Genomic DNA, 17,159 nt, shown 5'->3' with positions numbered 1-17,159 from the left:
TATATTTCTTGCATTAAAGTTTGTATTATATTTTCCTAAGTGTTCTCTTGTAATGACAGTTGTATCTCTGGATGAGCGATGGCGGTTGGCTCGGCTTGCTGAAGGGAGCATGGGGGCAGGAGAGCTGAAACACTGGCCCCGCTCCCTCGCCGACTCTTCTGCTGTCATTCTGTGCCTTGGTGAGCCTTCGGTGACTGTCGTCATGCGCCTCATCCTCACCCTCTCTCCCAACTCAGGTCGTGACCCCACCGCACACCCTCCAACACGCCCCACCCTGCCCCTCTCATTTGCATCGTTGGTCCTGTCACTCAGTGAGGCTGAACGCTTCGATTGCAGGCCTCACTAACAGCAAAACTGTTCTGAGGGAGGGGCATGTGAAGAGAAGACCTCATATAAAAAAAATACCCCGTCGAACCCTGTCAAGGCGCTCACCACTCCCCATCTGCCAGTGCAGCTTCCGTCACGGAATAACGAAAACCACACACTGAACCCCCATGGCAGCTTCCAGTCGCCCTGAAAGGTCACCAGCGGGCTTGAAGCGCGTTTGTTTTTTTTGTTGTTGTTTTTGTCATTTAACTGTTATTGTGTGTTTTGTGTTCAGTGGGAGCCACTGGGAGAGGAGTGGAAAAAGAATAATCCAATCAATGGCAGCTGACAGCGTTATCCCTCCACACTCCCAGTTACCCCTCCTAAATAGTGTTACCCACCGACCAGGGGACCTCCTTTAAGATGCGGCAATATTACCATCTTGTGCTTTGTGAGGGAATGTGAGCAGGCAGTGTTTTTGACAAACAGCTGGTGTTTAGAGTTTGTGGTGCGTTTTGGTGACCAACTCTTGATTTTTGTTTTCATGAAATTTACCTCTGATCTGCACTCGCTCCGCACACTGCTGGAGGACACAAGTTAGTTAAAAGCATTTAGGAAAAGCTGTTTTTTTTTTTGTTTTTTTTTGGAATTGAGTTTACATTCATGTCAAAAAGTATGACTGTTTTTTTTTAATAGCAAAAATGTCCTTTTTGAATTTGTTGGTCAAATGAACAGAGACAAGATTCTCTTGCACAGAACCTCCCAGTAGAAATGTGACAGGGTTGAAGAAGAGAAGCGCTGAGTTGAGGGTCATGTGCGAGAATAGAATTTTTCAGTGGCATCACTGAACAAATGTGTACAGCGCGCTCGCAGTGAGTGCTTTTTGAAGACATGAGATTTAGTTTTTCTGCTGGATGGATAGTGGTTATGTAAATTCTTAAAAAGTTATTTTCTTAAAGAGATTATATGAATTAAAACAGTAACTGTTGCTATTTTTAACCCCCAGAGGCAGAAAAAAATATTTTTTAAAGAAAGTATATGAACATTAAAGGGATTCTTCACTAAGATTAAAGCTTAAAGGGGTCATATTGATTCAAATCTTTAATTCTTAATGTTTCTTTTACAGTTGCATGTAGCAGGGCCTTCATGTTAAACAACTCAAATTCTCCTCGTTAAAGTAAAATCTAGGCCTAAAATGGCTCATTTTAGAATTGTGACACATGATGCCGTTTAAAAATTAAGTGGGGGTGTGGCCAGCAGCAGCCACAGAAACAAGTCACTTTTAGTAATTTTTGCCCTGAAAACAATTTGTGAAGACACCTGGAAACCTCTATCAGCTTTATGAAAAAGTGTATAATGTGACCCCTTTAATAATCTGTAAGTGCAAAAGAAATTTTGTACTTTCATTTGTGTTACTGTTGCACAGAGATTTATGCCAATGAGCAGATTCTCTCAAACACAAAAGCACAGTGCGATGAGAGATTTGATCGTGACGCGGGATAAGGGGTTCACGCATGAAATCAGAAAGGGTGGCGCTGACTACACTACGTCACTTCATGTGTCTTCTTTCCAGCCTGTGAGATCAGATCACCTCAGACTGCTTTTAAAGTCTGAAGGCTCACAAATCAGGATTAAATCACACTGCTCAGACTGGAATTACAGGTTGTCTGGATGCTGCAAAGGTGCACAGCAACAAAAACAAATGCTTCTAACATTTTTTTGTTAACACAGTGTTGAATTTAGATCATCCACCCCACCCCCCAAAAGCATCAACAGCTATTACATATGATTATGGGTCTGACATAAAACAGTGAAAACTGGGATCTGATCACACACGCGTCTCGTTTGATTATCAACCTAAATTGGCACTGAAGACGTCATAGTGACGTCACGAGGCGTGTAGCGGCAGCCCATCGCCATCAGATATTATTCCTGCCAAACCAAAAGTCACTTTATTTAAACCTTCCTTGTAGAACAGTTAGTAAGAATACTTATGAGATGCCACACAAATAGCTTTACCGACATGTTAAATGTAGACTTTTGGTCAGCATCCCCTCTTTCCAGCATTTACAAAAAATAAGTAAATCTTTGTCGAGTGATGCTCCGGTCTGGGTGCTCATCAGAAGTCTGAGACGGGAGCAGCGTTCCATGCTGCAGTAGAGACGGCTGGCAGGATGTCAGGCACTGATGGCGTTCTGCAGAGCCGACACACTGTGGGAGAAGTCTGTGCCAGAGACCTGTGAATATATATTCCTTTTAGTGGATGTGTAATATGCATTCAGAAGATGTTTTATAAGTTCCTTTTGTTTTCTGTGTGAGTGTGTACACAAGTACCTGGTGCTGGCTACGTTTTAGCACACACTTGAAGGTATTGTGTATTGTAATATAATTAAAATGTTTTATACGTAAGAGTGTTGAAGCCTCATTATTGTCTGGAAACTGTTTTATGATGCAGAGCTGTAAAACACAAACTGCACAGAGCAGCAGGAATGAGCGGATCAAGTAGTCGCACCAGTTTCCTGTTTGGTTTGTGCATGTGCCAAACTAGTCTGGAATAGTAAAGGTCAGAGTTCAGCTGAAGTTAGAAATGCTAATGCAGGAAATTGACAGATGAGGTTAAATTAGGTAAATTCTGTTCTATTCTGCAGAAGACTCAGCTGCTCTAAACATAGCACAGGAAATACTAACAGTGCATCCAGAAAGTATTCACAGGGCTTCAATTTTTCACATTTTATGTTACAGCCTTATTTCAAAATTTAGTAATTTCATTTTTTCCAATCAAAATTCTACTTACAACACCCCATAATGACCCCAAAATGTTTCATTTTTACAAATTTATTAAAAATAAAATACTGAGAAATCATATGTACGTAAGTATTCACACCCTTTGCTCAATACTGCGTTGATGCACCTTCGGCAGCAATTACAGCCTCAAGTCTTCTTGAATATGATGCCACAAGCTTGGTGCGCCTATCTTTGGGCAGTTTTGTCCAATCCTCTTTGGAGGGAGCATCAGTGAGGACATTCACAGAGTTGTCCTGAAGACACTCCTTTGTTATCTTGGCTGTGTGCTTTGGGTCATTGTCCTGCTAAAACATGAACCGTCACCCCAGTCTGAGGTCAAGAGCGCTCTGGAGCAGGTTTTCATCCAGGATGTCTCTGTACATTGCTGCATTTATCTTTCCCTCAATCCTGACTAGTCTCCTAATTCCTGTCACTGAAAAATATCCCCAGAGCATGATGCTCCCACCACCATGCTTCACTGTAGGGATGGTGCCTGGTTTCCTCCAAATGTAGCAACAAAAATTCATACCAAAGAGCAGGGGCGTCGGACTGGCGGGGTAAAGGGTACTATGTACCCAGGGCCCAGAGCATGGGAGGGGGCCCACAAACAACTGGCATTAAATACATTTTTGTGTTGCATTTTATTAATGTCCATACAATTCATGTTGTAAAAGAATATAATTAGAATGAATGTATAAATGTTGCGAAACATACAATAATATTGAAAGATCTCTGATGGCACTTCCCACCCCTGCAGTTGTACAATGGTTTAATCCAGGCGCACAGGCGGTACTCTGTTCCCCCCCCCAATGCCACACACAAATCCCAAACGGGAAAGGCGCTTGATATTGCAAAGCCCCGTTTACACAGACGGTTTTGTCGGCGGGTAGTACGTAGACCGAAGTTCGCGGTAGTTCGGCTGTTTTCGCGGTGGAAAGGGGCGGAGCATTTCGCCGCCGTTTTGACCGCCGTACTATCCGCAAATACGCGGATAAAACGCCACTAAATCCGCCGAATAAAGCGGCGTTTTGATGCCGTAGCATCCGGCACACGTCAGGCAACGGGGGTTAATACCCAGTTCTATCCTTTACAATCGCAGGTTAAAGCCCCGTTTACACATAGACGGTAATAGCTCCCAGAAGCGTCCCGGAAGAGTTTTTGGCCGTCCTAAGGCTCAAACGCCATTGTTAACGCCGGCACTAGGGGGCGTGGCTTAGTTCCGACTTTACCAGGAATCGTCGAAAAAATTATTCAACATGTCGAATAATTCCGGGAGTGCTCCCAGAGAATTCGCGTGACGACGGAGACAACGCGAACAACGGCGTTTGATACTTTTTAATTGCCGTTTCATCCTGCCCCTTCCTGTAGTGCTGCAGTTTACACCACCGTAATTGGCGGCCAGCGTTGTATCCCTAACCAACGGCGTGTAAAACGGCAATAGAGCCCACATCGGCGTCCTCAACGGCGTTTTAACCGGCGACAGAGGCAGACAAAACGGCGGCGCTAGCGGACAGTACGCCGTTCTAAACGCCACCTCCCAGTTAAAATGGCATTCCAAACGGCCGATGGGCGGCGGTCAGTATAAAAACGCTAGCATGCTGCATGCAGGCCTTTCACTCGCAGCCAGCTCCAGATATTTTTGCAGAGAAGCTCCAGTATGCCTCCTAAAAGAAAATTGGCAGCGGCAAGGACTTAGGCAAGAAGAAGGAAACCAAGAGGTCTGGTTCAGAAGCAGAGGGGACGCCTGTGGTGGAGACGAGCAACACGTTGAGGGGGAAAGGAAGGAGAAGAAAAGGCTGAGGATGATCTCCCTCCCCCTGCAGTGACAGAGGCATGTATTCCTGCTGCTTCAGCCTATTATACTCTGGGGGCGGTGCCTATACGCAAAAGATCCTGGAGTAACGCAGGATTTGCCTGGATAAAAACATGGGTATTAACCAGCGGTACACAGGGCATTATCGGTGGCAGCAGAACACCGCCGTTCGGGTGTCCATCTCTAGGAAGAGTCCTGGTGGATCTGAACTTCTTCCATTTACGGATGATGGAGGCCACTGTGCTCACTGGGACCTTCAAAGCAGCAGAAATGATTCTGTACCCTTCCCCAGATTTGTGCCTTGAGGCACAATTCTCAGAGGTCTACAGACAATTCCTTTGACTTCATGCACTGTCAACTGTGGTACCTTATATGTTGACAGAATGTGCGCCTTCCTAAATCATGTCCAATCAACTGAATTTACCCCAGGTGGACTCCAATTAAGTTGTAGAAACATCTCAAGGATGATCAGTGGAAACAGGAGGCACCTGAGTTCAATTTGGACCTTCATGGCAAAGGCTGTGAATACTTATGTACATGCAATTTTAGTTTTTTTTTTTTTTTTTTTTTTATAAATTTGCAAAAAAAAAAAACAAAAAAAAAACTTGTTCTCACATAGTCATGGGGTAATGCATGTCAAATTTTGAGGGGTGGAGGAGAATTAATGAAATGTGGAAAATACTGTGAATACTTTCCAGATGCAACATGTAACAAGTTTTGCAGCATAAAACGCTTCATTCCATTTAAGATGGAATGCAATTAAATACACACCCTTCATGTTCACTGACCCTGAAATGCTGCATTCTCACTAAAGTCACAAACATTTCTGCTTCTTTTTTTTTATGTCTGCATATATAGTGATGGTATACGCCAAAACTGGCAGAATTCTTTTTTATTATATACGCAATTCAATCTTGCAAGACAGACAACATATAGTGCGTGGGTTAACGGTGGGTGTGTGTGTGTGTGTGTGAGACCTTCACCTACCCAAGTCACAAACATTTTGATTGAAATTCAAATCAAATTTAAAAATATCAGACTTTAACATTAACTTTTGCATCTCAGCCTCATCAGTAACTGCAGCAATTACACATTAAAAAAAAAATTCCACTTGTGCAGCCACGAGTACCACACTGTGTCTGTGCAAATGTAATCAACATCCCAGTTTCAGACAGGTCCGTAAGTATTTGGACAATGACAATGTCCTGTAATTCTGCCTCTGTGCACGACCACACTGGAAATGAAATTAAATAACCTTATGTAGAGTTACATCATTAATTCAAGGGGGTTAACAAAACCAAACCCCACTAACACTCTGGAAATTAGGAGGACAGATTTTCCGGACCATAATGTTTGTATTTCTTAATCAGTGCTCGTCTAACTTGTCTGAAGTAAACTGGCTATAAAAGTTCTAATTTGTATTACCAACAATCCTTATATTTGGTTTGTCCAACTGCTGTAATTCCAAAGTGGTTAACGCATGATTGTTGTTCAACCAGTTGCCAAACATTCACACCATAAGCACATCTTACTCCTCTGTGGTGGTGGACAGAAGCAACAATACAAAAACTCACTGTCCAGTTACTTACTATGGACTAAACTGTAAACCTAAAAAGAAAGAAAGAAAAAAGTTACATTTTTTTTCCTTTGTTGCCAGATAAGAAAAACAAAGCTCAGTGCTTGGAACAACTTCAATCAACCCTTGTGAGATTGAACCCCATTTGCCTGTGTATCCAGAAGTCTTTGTCCAAAGTGCTCGGTCCCGGGTTTAGATTAAGTCTGCAGGTGGTCCCAGCGTGTTGAAGCCTCAGCACAGGGCTGGCTGGCGATTAATACTTGCTCACACACCTCAACCCAACATGAGATTTGTGAGCAGTACTGCGCTTGTAGGCATATGACAACATGGCTACAACACAACACCTTGTTTTGACTGAATTTAAAAACTACTATATTAAAAGTAACAGATATCAATCCAAGTCTGGACCTCAAAAAAATAAATAAAAATAAAATTCTGTTGGTAGAATCATGTGATTGTGATTTTTAAGTAACTTGGGCGATATAGTTTTTCTGAAAAAGTATTATTTTTGGGGGGATCCAGATGATCTTTTTCTACAACACAGAGTCTTCATTAAAACCTCAGAACCTATTAGTTACGGGCCACTGACAGTATACCTTAGTTTGAAAATGTGACAGTTAAGGCTTGATGACACGTAACATGACTTTATTCACGCACTAGCACGACCTGTGTTGTGCTGGAGAGTAAACTTGTCTTTAGCAGGTACAGACAGGACACGAGAGGGGCGCTGGTGAGTGCTATTGCACACAGAGAATTTTGAAATGTTCAAAAAATCCTTCATGCATAATTTCATGCTACGTGGCGCGATCTAATTGCCAACATGATGTGCAGTTTGTCAAGTGGAGTAAAGAAGTGAACAGAACGAGTGGTGATGTCAGCAGATCGCAGAGCGCAGCTCGTCCAAACGATTATAAAAAAATGTTTAATCTGTTATAAATATACTTTAACAGCTGCACACAAGAAGGAAAGAACACACAATTGTTTTACCAAGCCATGACAATGTAAACATGACAATTACCTTTTAAGACAGCTCCAATTGCTTTCTGCAGTCTTTTAGGTGCACGCGAACGGCTGCAGCTGAAGGCTCCTCTGTGATTCAGGTAGCAATTAGAGCCGTTTTCAGCACCCAATTTACAGAAAAAAAGATTTATCTGCCACAAAATAATTATTTTATATACACAGCGTCCAGCGCACGGCAGGTGGTGGAACAAAGAACAGCGTCCAGCTGGGAACACAGCAGGTGAGATCATCACAACGACGTGTGTGCTAGTGCATGAATCAAGTCATGCTACGTGTCACTGGGCCTTTACACGTGAAAAAAAAATTTCTCTGTGCAAAGTAAAAAGTTTAAAAATGCGGTGCTGAAAATTCCTTGCAGTGTTAAAAAACCACTTTGGAAAATTTTGAAGAAACCATCAAATATCATGGGGCGGTGGGGGGAGCAGTTAATAATTATGTCCATCTGCAAAAAAACAAAAACAGTTCCTGGGAAGGTGCAGTAGGGCAGCAAAACACTGAATGTGTAAAAGGAGGTGTGAAATGCAGTTAATAATGTGGTAAAACCTCATAGCGGCCCTTGCCCAGAGCCTGATTTTAATTATGTAAATTTGGAAGGCATATGTGGTGCACAAATGACTGAACCCAAATACAAATTTATCTGGTGGATTGTCTGCCGTTCATCGACGTCTGTGCCATTACAGTTTATGAATATGAATATGACAAAGTCTCACAGCTCCAAACTAAAACACAAAGGAATTTGTCATTGTCCAGCAAATAGACAGTGATAATCAATGTATACATGCTTCTCAAGAACATGTAGTAATTGAAAAGCGTACTTGCAGAGGTCGGTACACCGCGGTCAAAGACTCCAGTTAAGAGCTGATTTTGTTCCAACATTAAACATGCTGCTGATCAAAGTGTGCGTCACATAAAGGCATGTGACCTGAGATCTAACGGACACTCAGACAGAATCCACCCGAGGGAAAGTACTTCAATCAAAAACAGGTTCACAGAATAAAAAGAGAAAAGGGATCAAAACCGCGATCCGTGTGGTTCCTGCAGAGGACTGACGTCACATGCCCGGTCAGACGAACTGCTGAGGCTTCTGTGGTACAGCAGCCAACGTCGTTGCTTTCATTGTGGCAACAATCGCCGCCTCCTTGGCCTTCTCAGACGCATCCTTCACTGTGTCCCTGAGCAGTCGCTGCGGTGCCTCTCCTGTAACGCCAACGTGTGACCCAAGAATGAACAGGAGAGCAATATGGCATTCAATAAAACATAAGTCCCCATATTCAATAAAATCTATTTATACAGAGCTCTGCAACATTTATACAACAAAATATGACTTTAAGGCCCCATGTCCATACAGCAGCTTTTTTTCCTGTTCTAAATGAGAACAGAGCATGAGAAAAAGCACCGCACCCAGCATCTTTTTTTCCCCAGAATACTACACTTCAAGCACGCTGTTTCAGAAAGACACTACAGCATCACTGTAGCGCTTTTTCATGCAACCAGTTCAGATACAGCAAAACCTGTCGCACTCACAGAAAAAGGTTTCTTTTGCTGTTTCTGTTTCCAGTCAGCTGATTTGTCAAAGAAAATACATCAAAATTGCGAGAAAAAAGCACCTCAGTGGTGGCAGCAGATTGGACAGACACTATGTTCCCGTTGAGGGTGAGTACCTTTTAATCCCTATACATTATAAGTATATCTTTAGTGGATTATTGTCATAGAACAAAGTCCAAAGACTTTAAATTCAAATTTAAATGGCCACAAAATCTGTTATCTGGATTAGATCAGGCAATAGTAAGTGACAGTCCGCATCCCACTTTCAAATATGAGAGTGATTGGGGCATATTTGATTGAGATCAAATGTCAAATATACATTAAATGAGGTTTTAAATGTTAAATTTAAATGGCCACAAAATCTGTAATCTGAATCAGATCCAGATCAAACCTAGTCAGTTAAAGGATACCATCCGACTTAATGCTCTTTTTTGACTGAATTTTTGAAAATTGGTTCAATGTTAGAGGATAGGGATCTTTCCGATTTTCCATGATTTTACTTGACTTTGCTCTTTGACCTATGGCCTTGAAAACTAAATCAGTTCTTGCCTATCAGGATATGAATCTTTAGTAAAAATGTCATAACGATATATGAAAAACTGTGGGCTCCAGGCTGTTCAAAAAACAAACAAACAAAGAGGGACAAAAAAAACCCATCAACTTCATTGGCAGAGGTAATAAAATACAAAACCTGCTATATGAACATGGGGCATAAGAGAACTTAAAAAACAAGAGAATACCAATTACTAGAACTGAGCAGAAATAAATACTACAAGGTGAGGTGCAAACTGGTGAGTCCCTGAACTACAGCATTCAACCCAAAAGAGAACCAGGAACACAAGGTCTTGACTCTCACATGCAAGACATGATCAAGAATCCATGAATGTACATGGTCTGTGGATTCTCCGATCCATCCTACGTTGTTACCACAGGATGGCTCTGAGAAGTTAATCAGGCTCAAGACAGTCTGAAAAATGAACCCTGATTTCAAAGAAATATGAGAAAATGATCCTAATGTCTGTAAAATCTCAAAATCAACCAGTGAAAAAAGAAGAGAATGCATATTAAATCACCTAAAATATCTTCCATCATCATCTGAAAATGATCTAATTAACAAGATAGAGCCCAAAAATGTTCAGAGACAAAATGAAGATGATCAGGAAAAATCTTAGATACCACCAAAACTGATGTTCAAGATGTCAAGGTTGAAGAAGATGACCATGGGTACCCCCCAGGAGTATCGGACTGACTACGACAACAAGGTCACAAAATAAATGTTGAATCCTACAATGACCGTTCATGATGTCTGCACTTGTCCACAAACAACTGTCATTAACCAGCCAGTTAAACGTTAGCTACAGTTGTACAACGCATTTCCATCTGAAGGAAATGCTCAATGTGCTTTACAATGATGCATCACATTCATGCACTGCTGTCAGTATGCTCAACTGGACACCAGGGGCAACTGGGTGGATTAAGGACCTTACTTAAAGGCACCATAGTGATTTTCCTGTCTGAAAGGGAATCGAACCAAGGATCCTCTGGTTATGAGTCAACCCCTCTAACTTCCAGACCACCAACTTCTCGGTTACAGCTTAATGATGAAGTAACACAGAAAGGTAAAAAAAACAAAACAAAAAAAAAACAAAAAAAAAAGATGAAATTTCAATATGTCAGAAGACCCCGATTTGATCCATTTTCTTGTTTAAAAAGTTTCAAATCCTTCTCCGTACCACACCACCACGGAGCTGTACAAGTGGTGATGCATAATTTTTACTGTGCACAGCCACCAGAGGCCTACAACTCCTTTAGAGTTGTCACAAGTGTCTTAGTGTCTTCCCTCATCCGTCTCCTCCTTGTGCGGTCACTCCGCCAGCCAGATTTACCGCGCTGTACCACACTGATGACTTAATGATTGATGCTAATGAAGTCCAAGACATATTCAGTGATTTGGAAAGTTCATCTGTCCATCCTGACTTGTCTAAAGAAAACTGGCTGTAAAAGTGACAAGTTGTACAAACACTCCTTATATTAAGTTTGTCTTCATGACCTCAGAAAATAGAAGGACTGAGTGTGTAAAACTTCCTGAATGGTAAATGTGATGTTTTTGTTGAGCTTCTTCAGTGAAAACTGAAAGTCTCCACTACAGCTACATCTTGACTATTTCATTTCAACTCCACTGCGGTGGTGTGCAGAGGCAAAATTACAAAAACTGTGTCCAAACACTCATGCACCAGACTATATTGCTTCATAAAAGGACTATGTGTATTCGGGAGGGAGGGGACCGAGTGTCAAAAGTTTTCCACTTAACCCTCTGGGGTCCGAGGGCATTTTTTTTTTTTTAGACAGTTCACTCGCCTGGCATAAATGTATTATTATTGCTGTTAACAGCTCTCCCTGCATCCCACAATCAAGTTTTATGTCTTTTTTTTCAGGACAACCTGTGCTTTCAGAAAATGTATGTTTTTGTTGTGTTTTATAAGTGTAATAAAGGTTTACAATCAAAAATAGGCAAGGAAAAAATAAAGCGAAAAATAATTTTCCACACACATTTATTCAAAACACACAGCAAACTATAATAAACAACTGTTTTGACACTTTATAAAGGTAATTTGAGGTCTTGTGTGAAAGACTGTACAACAAAAAGGTTCAAACAATAAACACAAATGCTCATTTTGAACAACATATACAAAATGGTCTATGCGTTTTGTTGTCCATTGATATGGTAAACAGTGCTTTACGCCGAGAAAGCAACCGAGTTATCCAGTAACATTCACATGAAAACTAGTGGAGCAATCCTGATAGTTACACACTCTTTGTTTGAGCACGTGAGATTGTCATCAGAGGCTCTCCGTGTGCTCCTGCTTTCACTGATCACTGTGCGTAATGGTGCAGGCCACACTGAATATGTACTAATAGTATGTATTCATTGGAGCAACCAGCAGGCTATTCAAACGGGCCAACTAGTAACATATCACTCCTGAAAACGATCTTTGGCTTTTCATGTGAGGTAAATCCGCCCTACGATTGGATTTTGGAAAACCATGTGACGGTGAACCAATTCCGATTGGCCACTCACATTGCGCACGTCATCACATCATTCTATGAGGAGTACAAAGATGGCCGATGGCTGACTCGAAAGTCCGCGGAGTTAACTTTTCAGCAAAATAAAAAAGTAAGTTTCTATCTAATATCATTCAAAAATTATTTATAAATTAGTAAAGCTTGGTCTCAGCCATCGTATACGACGGCTGAGACCCCAGTGGGTTAAACACATGTAAGTAAGCCAGACAAAACACTGTGCAGACAGAACAAACAAGGGGATGGTCTCTAATCTGGACTACACAGGGCCGCTACGTGAAGTTCATCTGACATCATGGGACAGCTGAGGTCTGAAACTGAGACGACTCATGATGCCCCCGTTGCTAAAATACTCCCCAAAACGCTGAGCCTGAGGCCAATTCCTGCTGTGTGGTTAACAAAGCGGCAGTGGGACAGAATGACAACAGCAGAATGTCTTTTAGCCGACAGGATGCTGCATCAGCATGACACACAGCACACAGTTTGCAGCACAACACAATCCTGACGTGTCTGTTCCAACTGCCAAACACTGCCGCAGCTTGTCCATGCAAGAATTGACCAGTTTGATGATGATTACACACCGATGCAAAGTCAAAGTGAAAATGCAATAAAAAAAAAAAAACAGAAATAAAATACAAGTACAGCACTGCCTGTGGGGATCCATGGGCTCTAGATTGGGTAGAATTTATAAAATGGGTAGCTGACATTTTTCAAGGGTGGTAATAAATTATGCAAAGTTTCTATAATGATTTGTAATGGCGTGTGAGCCCAGAATATAATTATCAGCATCTATTGTTTACTGTTGTTACCTAGTATCGCAAATTTCTCCAAAAATATGTCCTATCAACTTTCTGTTTTCACAGCGTTCATCCTTGAACCAAACTACATAAGCATACCAAATGGAAAATGTCAGATCTTCCCGGTTTGTCCATGATCGAACCCATACTTACACACGGATGCATGCATACGTGCACACAGAGGTCACTTAATACATATACAGATGATACAGAGGCTTTTAATATATAGAATTTGTGCAGCATTTTTGCACAGGAATTTTTTCCACACCACATCTTAGTGTGTGCGTGTCCGGCCTCAAGCAGTGATCATACTTAGATTGGGTGTGAACCAGTTATTTTCAAACTGGAGGATTTCATGCCAAATGAATTCTCTGTTGGATAAAAGCCAAAGTTTGTGAATTGAAAACCGCCGTAGCCTGACAACAGAAAGACTCTCAGCAGATCAGCACAACAAATGCATTGTGGAAGAAGACGCACAATAAAACAATGTGGTTTCCCACCACGATGCTGCTGTGACCGTGGTAATATTTTGCAGCATATGTCTTTAGTTAGGCTGTGGCATGAGTCAATTTCTCAGATCAGGCTACAACATTTTAAATGCAACTGTTATAAATTCCTCTCTTGTTCCCAAATCTATGTGTCACTGTTTAATAACCCTCAGCATTCAAAGCATTCTTTGAAAGAATACAGACATTTGCTGTGTTTTGAGTCTTCAACTTGCATTTGCGGCCTCAAAAGCTACACTGCTACAACAAAACCTTCCTGAGTGGCACACGCTGTTAAATATTCAAGTCAAGTTATTTTCACACAGTTCTGCCTAATAGTGATGCAGCTTAGCTAAAATTTCCATAACAATTGTTCATTTTACCACAAAAGCACCAAATGTGGCACACATATTCCAAATAACCTTGTTTATTTTGAGATGTGGAGGCATCCTGTAGGTGACCTCTAATGACCTACAGGGGTCAATGAAGAATTACAAAGGGGTCAAAATTTTAAAATGTTCCAATCATATTGAAAAGTAGACATTATTATTCATCTGATCATAAAGATTCCAAAAAGGTTTCACAACAACAGTTGCCCCAAGGCGCTTTATATTGCAAGGCAAAAGCCATACAATAATTACAGAAAAACCCCAACAGTCAAAACGACCCCCTGTGAGCAAGCACTTTGCGACAGTGGGAAGGAAAAACTCCCTTTTAACAGGAAGAAACCTCCAGCAGAACCAGGCTCAGGGAGGGGCAGTCTTCTGCTGGGACTGGTTGGGGCTGAGGGAGAGAATCAGGAAAAAGACATGCTGTGGAAGACAGCAGAGATCAATCACTAATGATTAAATGCAGAGTGGTGCATACAGAGCAAAAAGAGAAAGAAACACTCAGTGCATCATGGGAACCCCCCAGCAGTCTAAGTCTATAGCAGCATAACTAAGGGATGGTTCAGGGTCACCTGATCCAGCCCTAACTATAAGCTTTAGCAAAAAGGAAAGTTTTAAGCCTAATCTTAAAAGTAGAGAGGGTGTCTGTCTCCCTGATCCGAATTGGGAGCTGGTTCCAGAGGAGAGGAGCCTGAAAGCTGAAGGCTCTGCCTCCCATTCTACTCTTACAAACCCTAGGAACTACAAGTAAGCCTGCAGTCTGAGAGCGAAGCGCTCTATTGGGGTGATATGGTACTACGAGGTCCCTAAGATAAGATGGGACCTGATTATTCAAAACCTTATAAGTAAGAAGAAGAATTTTAAATTCTATTCTAGAATTAACAGGAAGCCAATGAAGAGAAGCCAATATGGGTGAGATATGCTCTCTCCTTCTAGTCCCTGTCAGTACTCTAGCTGCAGCATTTTGAATTAACTGAAGACTTTTCAGGGAACTTTTAGGACAACCTGATAATAATTAATTACAATAGTCCAGCCTAGAGGAAATAAATGCATGAATTAGTTTTTCAGCATCACTCTGAGACAAGACCTTTCTAATTTTAGAGATATTGCGTAAATGTAAAAAAGCAGTCCTACATATTTGCTTAATACGCGCATTGAAGGACATATCCTGATCAAAAATGACTCCAAGATTTCTCACAGTATTACTAGAGGTCAGGGTAATGCCATCCAGAGTAAGGATCTGGTTAGACACCATGTTTCTAAGATAATATATATATATATATATATATATATATATATATATGGGGGGGCTGATCAGTTCCACTTAAGCCTGGTTCACATGGCACGATAATTAGGCCGATATCGGACGATATCAGATTGTCGTGATGACCCTAAAGGTAATCTTATCAGATATTCCTGCCATGTGTGGCGTGTTCAGAGCGCTCTGAACTGCACAGGATGACATCTGGGGTGCGCCGATCATAAATCTGGGATATTCAACATCGCAGTGTGTGTTGTGTCCTCCGACCACAAACGAGCATGCAGCCTGCTGAATGTGACGTGTAGCCAGTGGCAGCTGGCCCATAGGGAGCGCTCGGGCACTGCCCTCCTAGATGTGGAGGGGAAAAGTCATAATATATATATTTAAAAAGTATTATCAATGTCAGTTTTACTTAATAGTATGTGCCTACATGTAATATGAATGATTAAAACAACACTTCCTCCAACTGACTCTCATTCAACAGTGCATTTCCACCGACAGAAGCAGAGAACGTATCATTCCTCGTCTTGGGCGATCATTCAAAGTGCCCTTGAAGTGCAGCGAAATAACCAATTGTATGTAGTTGCTAAGGGAAAATTAATAAATATTTGGCAAATCAACACTGCCAAAATTAATGGCTTTGGGGCGCCGGAATTTTAGCCTTGCTACAAAAATGCGGGAACGTTAGATTACAGTCAGTGATATACGTGACACTGCAGCTGCTGCTGTCAGTCAGTCAGTCAGGAAGAGATGATGGTGACGACGACGTTTGGGTTATATTTATTTATTTTTATTTTGTCTCCGTGTGTTTTGCTGGAGTAAGTTGAAGAACTCTTCGGAGGTTTAAAACGGGACAAAACTAATCAAATCAATGACACCAAAGTTTTGCGGGGATCCTTTTGGAGGCGCATGGAGGTGCGCACATCAGATCTTTCTCGTGGTTTAATGACAACAGCACATCCCGGTTGGAAGAGAGACGTTTGTCTGACTCGTTATAAACCGTGTCAGGCTTCATTCACACTGTCAGCGCGCACACGTCACGGAGGCTGCCGATCTGCGCTCTTTACTGCGGGGTGGAAAGGAGCGAATCCACCTCTGCCAGCTGCGGACTGACTCCTCTGGATCCACTTCAGCTCAGGTGAGCTGACGAGCTGCTCGGATTTATTCCCGAATGTTGCTCCTGGTGTGGAAACGAGGATGAAAATGTAATATAAAACGAATGAGTGATTTTTTTTTGTTTGTTTGTTTTGGGGGGGTCAAAGCTGTGATCTTTTTTGGGACAGCAGACCAGCTATAATGGTAATAGGGGAGGCCGGGGCTGTTTGTAACAGTGTTCAAAGCTGCAGCCACGCTGGTATTTTGATTTCACTTTACACGTTATGAGGATCAGTTCACAGAAGTGAAATATTCTTTGGAGTATTCCACACTCTAAAACAAATTATTTGCTCAGTTTAAAAACAAAACCCTAAAATAGCAATTTGCATGTTTTTTAAAGAAATTCTAACTCAGCCACTGAGTTCACACAAGACACTTATAGTCAGACAAACCCAAGTTTAGCAATGCATTTAATTAAGTGGTTTTGTAAACTTAATTTGCTTTGTCCTCCACACTGTTAATTAATTTTAACCAATTTAATTTAAAGGTTTTGGTGTTATTAGTTAGTCAAGTTATTTAATTTAAGTTTTTCAAGCTTCTTTAGTTTGCCTCCATTCCACTCAGTAATTTTCATGCAAAATATTACCTTACTTTTCTCTCTCTCTCTCTCTCTCACACACACACACACACACACACACACGCTCTCTCACACACACATGCTCTCTCTCTCATACACACGCTCTTTCTCTCTCTCTCTCTCACACACACACACACACACGCTCTCTCACACACACATGCTCTCTCTCTCATACACACGCTCTCTCTCTCTCTCACACACACACGCTCTCTCACACACACGCTCTCTCTCTCTCTCACACGCTCTCTCTCTCTCTCTCTCTCTCACACACGCTCTCTCTCTCTCTCTCTCTCACACACACACTCTCTCTCTCATCTATCCTCACACACACGCTCTCTCTCTCATCTCGCTCTCACAACACATCGCTCTC

General features: G+C 41.7%; 1 protein-coding gene across 2 annotated transcripts in view; it reads right to left on the bottom strand.

Moving 5' to 3' along the window:
- Positions 1-858: 858 nt before the first annotated feature.
- Positions 859-17,159, bottom strand: part of LOC117525879 (PRELI domain-containing protein 1, mitochondrial-like) — a 35,060-nt gene continuing 18,759 nt past the window's right edge. Inside the window, exon 6 of one of the 2 annotated variants that reach the window (XM_034187814.1) lies at positions 859-2,543. In XM_034187814.1, the coding sequence (XP_034043705.1) occupies positions 2,374-2,543 (170 nt within the window). In that variant the 3' untranslated portion in view covers positions 859-2,373. Of the gene's footprint in view, positions 2,544-8,238; positions 8,697-17,159 lie in introns of those variants that run through there. The other variant, XM_034187815.1, reaches the window with a different exon arrangement.

Source organism: Thalassophryne amazonica, chromosome 15 (assembly GCF_902500255.1).
Source record: "Thalassophryne amazonica chromosome 15, fThaAma1.1, whole genome shotgun sequence".
Taxonomy (NCBI): Eukaryota; Metazoa; Chordata; class Actinopteri; order Batrachoidiformes; family Batrachoididae; genus Thalassophryne; species Thalassophryne amazonica.
The sequence above is the reverse complement of the archived record's forward strand: the minus strand, read 5'-3'. Positions and strand labels throughout refer to the sequence as shown.